The sequence below is a fragment of the Salmo salar genome, chromosome ssa11 (assembly GCF_905237065.1).
Source record: "Salmo salar chromosome ssa11, Ssal_v3.1, whole genome shotgun sequence".
In the NCBI taxonomy this organism is placed as follows: domain Eukaryota; kingdom Metazoa; phylum Chordata; class Actinopteri; order Salmoniformes; family Salmonidae; genus Salmo; species Salmo salar.
This window is the reverse complement of record NC_059452.1, coordinates 85604571-85612187: the sequence shown is the minus strand read 5'-3', so window position 1 is coordinate 85612187 and position 7617 is coordinate 85604571. Positions and strand designations below refer to the sequence as shown.

Here is a 7617-nt window from a genome sequence, read left to right as displayed (position 1 = left end):
TACTTTTAGTCTTTTACTCAAGTAGAATTTTACTAGGTGACTTTTACCTTAATAGAAAATGACTCAAGTAAAGGTATCTTTACTTTTACTCAAGTATGACAATAGGATAATTTTCCCACCACTGCTCTTCAGTGACCAGAAAGCACATGTTTTCATTCAATCACTGTACTAACTCAGTACTCTGTATTCAATTTCTGTTCTGACACTGACACTGTGTATCCTCCTTTTGATTCATACATCCATCTATACACTGCATCACAGCACATACAGTACAGTACATCTCTACCTCCAGGTGTGTTACTTTCTCCCTGAGAGCAGTGTTCTTTCTCCTATTCCCTGCAACCTGAAGACACATCAGACATCAGTCTAATGTTAATAGCTAGACTGACTCCAGCAAGTCTATAGATATGACATAACTTCACGCCAATTACAATCACTTATTTTCCTAGAATTTGGGATTTTTACTATCCAGCAGCCTTTAGTGTTCCCAGTCACACTGCCTCCCCTTTCGCTCCCATGGAGAGGCGATGGACTTTGGCTTGACATGTAGCAGCACGACGGGCTGAAGGGCTTCGACAAGGAGCACCCAATGGTGGCGGTCTTTCCCCCGCTGCAAAGCGCCACGCCTTCAGCAGGCTTTTACTCTGGACCCGAGCAATATGGGTATGGCCTGGCACCCCCACTGAGGAAGAGGAGCCAGAGAAGGTCCTACAGCAGCCCAAGGAGGGAGAGGCTGGGGAGGGGGCTTGGCGGGGCTTGGTGGAGAAGCTGGAGGAGGAGGGGGGAGGCTTGGATCTGATAAGAGACGATGGACCAGGACTGGGACCATAGGAAGAAGCAAACCCCAAAGATTTGGAGCTCCTGCCCCCCTGTCTGAGACAGCGTCCATGCAGAACGTTGAGGAAGGCCCTCTTGAACTCCTGGCTGAAGCAGGGATAGATAATCGGGTTGATACAGCTGTTGAGGTAGCCCAGCCAGAAGGTGATCTTAAAGACGGTGTCAGGTGGCCTGTACGATGGGAATATGGAGCCTGTGGAAAGAACAGACAGAAAGCACACACACACAGATCTGTCACTTAAACACATACAGCAGTTCACAATGTCTATATGAATCATTGATCATTGGCATGTTCTATCGGCCATTCTCTGTATGTATTGATACCAACAATAAGATGAGCAAAGACAGCTCACACATTAACGCACACCATTTCACTATAGTTCCAATTGCAGACATACTGATGTTCACTGTGTACTTAACACTTTGTAGGTTATCTTTCTAGGTTAGACTTTTGTAAAGCCAACATACCTGGATTTGTCTCTAAATGCATTCAACTCTTTCATTCCTGTCTGAGAAGCTCAGGGGCATCAGCTCAGAGTCGGCATGAAATATTGTGCTGTTTATAGTGAAATACTAAACTCCAGTAATGCTTTGCTGCCTTAGAAAGATGAAGGGTGATAGTGGGCGCCTGCTTACTGAACACAAAATCATAACCTTTATGTTTGTTGTCCATAATGGTTTAGGAATCAAATAATGAATAGTGTTTTTGTTCATTTCATTTCTTCCCTGAAGTATAACCCAACGCTGGCATTTCATTTGCTCTGCTTCTCCATCGCAGTAATTTAATTCCTGATGTACTTTAAAAGAAAACAGACATGTATAGCGGGGGTAACCAAGGGGGTAGACTTACAGGGGTAACCAAGGTCGTAGACTCCATTGTTATGTATACAATAAAACACAAATAAATCAATAAACTATTCTAATATTGGACTGGTGTATAAATGCATTCTAAAGTAGGATAAGAAATGCACAGTATGGATGCATTCAGATACACCTCCCCAGACCAAAGGAGGAGGATTCAGAAGCATGAGTGTTTTAGGCCATCTGCAGGCCTTCTACTAATCTGCTCATCTACAGTAGGTGAGTTCAACCCCAATCTCCATATCATCTTGAATTACAGATCTCTCCAATCCCTAATTAAAGTCTGTGAAGCCATTATACTGCATCTCATTAATCACATTCTGTGGGGGTATTAACGACGTGGATGACAGCTTTGAGGCAATGTTGGTTTTGACTGTAGGCGACATGTATCATCATATGTTCATATATAGCCCCTCTTAATCTTCCTATCATTCATATTTTTGCCATCGGTCAAGATATTATAGAATGCAACATTTGTGCCCTGTCATATCTTTCAAATCACTGAACTATTGTTATAAGTGACTCATCTCATGGCCATGCAAACAGGAGCGATTTTCTAGCTGCATTTGTATAATAGAGGGTTGCTTTTGCTTACGGCTCTTAACACTGTTTTTGGTGTGCTGTGGCAGAACTAAAACAAGGGGAAAGCAGAAAATAGGCCCTGTGGCTTATTCCCCCTCTTTCAGTCTCCATCAATACATTCATTTCCATTAAATTTTGTCACAGTGCTTTTCCATTGAGAGGGGGAGATTTACATTTTAAAGTTCAATTGAGTTGAGTGGAGGGGTTTATTTTTCTGCGATTTGGAAGGGAAGCTTTCCCTGACTAGAAAACGACACAGTGTGAGGCAATCACTCTCTATCCAGTAATGTGGGTTTATATGCTGCTATGGGAAATCAGTTAGAGGGATTATTTTTGTGAGAAAAATGCAAATTCATTCAGTGATGCTATTCCCTCTGATATTGTTATTTGACAGTTGATTAGACAGACATCTAGTCATATTAATGACTCTTTTTCATTTCCAAACAATTCAAAACAAAAGGCATGCAGCAGCACATACATATCATAGAGAGCAAGGAAAGGCATTGTGGGATACCCACCGATGGGCATAACCAGGAAGAAGGGCAGCCAGCAGAGAATGAAGCAGCCAACCACGATGCCCAGTGTCTTGGCTGCCTTCTTCTCCCGGGAGAACTTCAGCAGGCGCATAAGGGCGAAGGTGGTGCGTCTCCGCCTAATGGTGCCATTCTCTCCCTCCTCCTCCTGGCCCTCTGGCACTGCAGGGGCATTTCCCCGATGGATCCTCAGTGTCACTCCCTCTCCCTTTGTGACCATCCCCCCCTCACTCTTCCTGCCCTCCCTCAGGTCCCGGGACTTCTGCTTGGCCACCACATACACCCTGCAGTACATGGCCAGAATGACAGCCAGTGGCACATAGAACGACCCCAGGGCAGAGAAAATAGCATAACCCGGTTCCTCTGTGATCCGGCACTCAGTCTCGTCCTCTGGGTCAGGCTCCTTCCAGCCGAAGAGCGGACCCACGGATATGGCTGCCGAGAGGCCCCAGAGAGCTGTCACTGCGACCAGGCCGCGCCGCCCAGTGGCCATGGCTGGGTACCGCAGCGGGTAGCTGATGGCAAGGTAGCGGTCCACAGAGATGACACACAGGCTGAGGATAGAGGCAGTGCAGCAGAGAACATCCAAGGCAGCCCAAGCACTGCAGAATGGCCGGCCAAACACCCAGCGCCCCAGGACCTCCGAGGTGGCAGAGAAGGGCAGCACGGTGGAGCTCAGGAGCAGGTCGGCCGCTGCCAGGTTGGCGATGAAGTAGTGTGTGACAGAGCGCAGGTGGCGGTGGCACACCACAGACAGAATGACCAGGATGTTACCTAGAACCCCGAAGATGACAAACACTCCCAGCACCAGACCCAGGGTCACAGCCTTAGTGTTATACATATCAGCGTAGGAAGAGGAGCTGCAGTTGGGACAGTTCTCTGACACAGGTAAAGTTATGTTCTCACCCGAGGGAACCATTTTGGTTTTGTTTATGGATAATTCATTATTTGAATGTTTTTGGGATTGACTGCAATGTTCTGTTAAATCAGAAGTCAGATTTGCAAACTTCAGCTCAGGAGTTGGGAGTCTACCATTTGTATCTCCCATTCGTGTGACTCAAGACTGCAAAAGTTGCTACCTCATCAATCACAGATCTTTGATGCCAGGAGGCAGGAGCCCTTGCCAATGCGTGCACAAATCACATGTCCTTGGCAGAGACATAAAAAAATACTGACAGGTCAGGATAGTAAATCTTCAGCACTGCCACTGATTGTTGTGCCATTTGTCTGTGGAGTTTGGCTGCAGGGTTTTCTGGGTGATAACAAGATCCAATATGTTTATGCTGTCTCTTCCTCCATGGGACTGAGATGGCATGGTAGAAACTTGCTGGAGGGAGGATTCTATTAAGCAAAAGTCCCACTAAAAACACAGGAAAAAGAGAGCAGTTAATAAAAAAATACATCCTCCAAGGCTCCATCCCTTTTTCACGGAATGACAAAAGCTAAGGTGGGATTCAATCAGAATCGGCATCAGACTGTATTCACGGTAAACACTGCAAATGTCAGCTCAATCGGAAATTACATTTAAATGTCAAGCGCAGTATAATGCAGAACGTCCTTGGTCTGGAATGAATCTAGGCCTAAATGTACCCACTGGACACAAGTTGTTCCAATGTAATTTTTCACCGTATTGTGATGTGGAATCTATGTGGAAAATACGTCACAATACGTTGACAAGTTACGTTGGAACAAGATTGATTCAACCAGTTCATGCCCAGTGAATAGTCACTGTTGCAAATAGGACTGAATAAGACTGAGACTGAGTAAGCATTCATCTAGGTTTACAACCATATGCCAGGCATCCATCACATAAAAGGATATAAAAATGTTTTATAGTAATCCTAAATAAAACCAAAAGACAGCAAAAAAACAACAATAACATGATGGGTGTGCTGTAAAAATGTATTAGAGTGCCAAATATCTTCTTCCCCGAGAGAGAGGTGCTCTGTAAAGATTTCTTCACTTCACACATCATTAAATACCACCAGAGGTCCCGCTTCAATAAACACACAATTTTCGATTTCCTTTTCATCAAAATAACATTACTGAATCTGTCTGTCTGATTTGACTCCTGATGCATAAAACCATCTACTTCAAACACCAGCTCCACTGACACAGAATCATTGTTAGTCAAAACGTAAGTTATGAGGGAAACCATCAAAGCATAGAGGTAAAAAAAAATATATATAAAACAAAAGCTAATTTTCACCTGGGTCATAAATCAGGCAGCAACATGTGCTAACTCTGTAATGGGCAGTGTGTGAGTATGTTATAATATTGTAGATATATTGTGGGTTCTATCAATGTAATTGTTTGCATAATTCCTAATCCTCCTTATTTTTTATTTATACTTACATTGAGTGTAGCAAACATTAGGAACACCTGGTCATTCCATGACATAGACTGACCAGGTGAATCCAGGTGAAAGCTATGATCCCTTATTGAAGTCACCTGTTAGATCCACTTCAAATCAGTGTAGATGAAGGGGAGGCGACAGGTTAAAGAAGGATTTTAAAGCCTTGAGACAAGTGAGACATGGATTGTGTATGTGGGTCATTCAGAGGGTGAATGGGCAAGACAAAATATTTAAGTGCCTTCGAACGGGATATGGTAGTAGGTGCCAGGCGCACCGGTTCGAGTGTGTCAAGAGCAGCATCCCTATCGAATGCTTTCAACACTTTGCAATACCCAACGAATTGAGGCTGTTCTGAGGGCAGAAGGTGGTGCAACTCAATATAAGGAAGGTGTTCCTAATGTTTTGTACACTGTGTATATTCCTAATTTCCTCGTTCTACAAGTGATGGATTTCACCCATAGTGGCCAATCCACCATTCATTGTGATCTCCCTCCAATGCCCACAATTAACCCATCTTTCCCAGTATAATGCCATTTTTCTATTTCCTTTTGCAATACATCTTGACACAGGCATTAACTCAGCAGTCAGATGACAGGCTAGGGATTGAACTGGAGTGACAATTTCACTCAACACCAATATGGGTGTACATGTTGGTGATTTTGCATGTCATTGGATTAAATAAATGTTGGTGGAGCAGGACAAGGGCTAGTGATAGAGCTATCTCAACGCAGCAGAATCTCTGTACTGGTCACTTGGTCCAGCAGGATCAAAGACAATAACAGATAAGGGTTATTATACTGAATTCAGTAATGTGGAATAAGTAGTGTAATTTGTCTTTGAGCTGTTGGACTTTTGTTTAGATGCCCAGAGAGTTTGATATGAGACAAGATACACACACATTTAAGGGTATTTTTTATTCGATGCATGGAAATTTAACCGCAAAAGTCCTTTTTATGTGCACTACGTCATCAAACACAGCCTTTTATCAAGTCAATCTAATGGAAACACATCTCAGGTCGGAAAACGCACATTGTTTTCATGCAAATGTTTTAATATTTGCATGAACATCTGTTGCTAATTGGATAGAAACCTAGCTAGTCTCAGAGAAATAAGTAGTACTGCTAGGTTTCACACAGTCAAATGTAACAAATAACTATTTTTTATATAAAGAACTATATAAATAATATACATATATATATATATATGAGATCTGTATGTAACATTTAAATGTGACATTTTTGTCATTTAGCAGAGGCTCTTATCCAGAGTGACTTAATTAGTGCATTCATCTTAAGATAGCTCGGTGAGGCAACCAAATATCACAGTCAAATATACAGTTTACAAACATTCTGTTCAAGCTAAACAACGGATATACACTGAGTGCACAAAACATTAGGAACAACTTCCTAATATTGTTGCACCCCCTTTTGCCCTCAGGACAGCCTCAATTCGTTGGGGCATGGACTCTACAAGGAGTCAAAAGTGTTCCACAGGGATGCTGGCCCATGTTGACTCCAATGCTTCCCACAGTTGTGTCAAGTTGGCTGGATGTCCTTTGGGTGGTGGTGGTGGACCATTCTTGATACACATGGGAAACTGCTGAGCATGAAAAACCCAGCAGCATTGCAGTTCTTGACACACTCAAACCGTTGCGCCTGGCGTCTTCTACCATACCCTGTTCAAAAGGCACTTAAATCTTTTCTCTCCTTATTTAAGCTGTCTCCTCCCTTTCATTTACAATGATTGAAGTGGATTTACAAGTAACATCAATCATAGCTTTCACCTGGTCAGTCTATGTCATGGAAAGAGCAGGTGTTCCTAATGGTTTGTACACTCAGTGTATAGCGTTTTGCAAAAAGACCAATTTTAATACACACCTAAAATCTATGAATGAAAATCCTGAAAACAGTAATATTTTACACACACACATGAACATACCCATAAGCAATAATTTCTGGTGAAAAAAACATGTGAACAATTGTGGGATATAGCCTTTTAATTTAAATTTTTAACTCTTAATTTGTTATTGTGCTCTCAAAGGGGTTGAAAACTTAACGTACTCCCAGAACAAGTAGAACAAGCCTATCCGTGAACATAGACCATTTTTTTATTTTATTTTTTTTCATACCACCAAAGCTTTCTTGTAGCCTAATGTCCTCATAGTTGACTGGTTGTTTTGTAGAATAATTAGGTTCTTACTGTGGTGCTAAATTGTAATTTATTGTTTGGTTGATTGATTGAGTGATTAATTGTACGTTTTGAGGAGCAACAATTTCAATGTCACAAACAATAGACATATAGGAGGAGTTTAGACAGGAAGCACAATTCGGACATTTTTTCCACCAATTGGTCTTTTCACATCAGATCTTTTTCAGAGCTGATCTGATTGGTATTAGAATAAGGCTGCATGTCTAAATGCAGCCTATGTGATGTGCTCAAGGCAAGGTT

General features: G+C 42.4%; 1 protein-coding gene across 1 annotated transcript; it reads right to left on the bottom strand.

Annotated features, from left to right (window-relative positions):
* Nucleotides 1-298: 298 nt before the first annotated feature.
* On the bottom strand, nt 299-4167 carry LOC106563360 (alpha-1A adrenergic receptor-like). Its single transcript, XM_014128865.2, has 2 exons — nt 2799-4167; nt 299-1030 (listed from the first exon to the last, which is right to left on the bottom strand). The coding sequence occupies exons 1-2, from the start codon at nt 3859-3861 to the stop codon at nt 492-494; spliced, it is 1602 nt and encodes a 533-aa protein (XP_013984340.2). The 5' UTR covers nt 3862-4167; the 3' UTR covers nt 299-491.
* Nucleotides 4168-7617: the final 3450 nt, after the last annotated feature.

Bases quoted from the DNA above. Each gene is read 5' to 3' on its own strand.
- LOC106563360 (XM_014128865.2), bottom strand. From the start codon at position 3,861: ATGGGAGATACAAATGGTAGACTCCCAACTCCTGAGCTGAAGTTTGCA. The intron at 1,031-2,798 runs GTGGGTATCCCA...TTCTTTCCACAG, and splicing joins CTTCCTGGTTATGCCCATCG to GCTCCATATTCCCATCGTAC.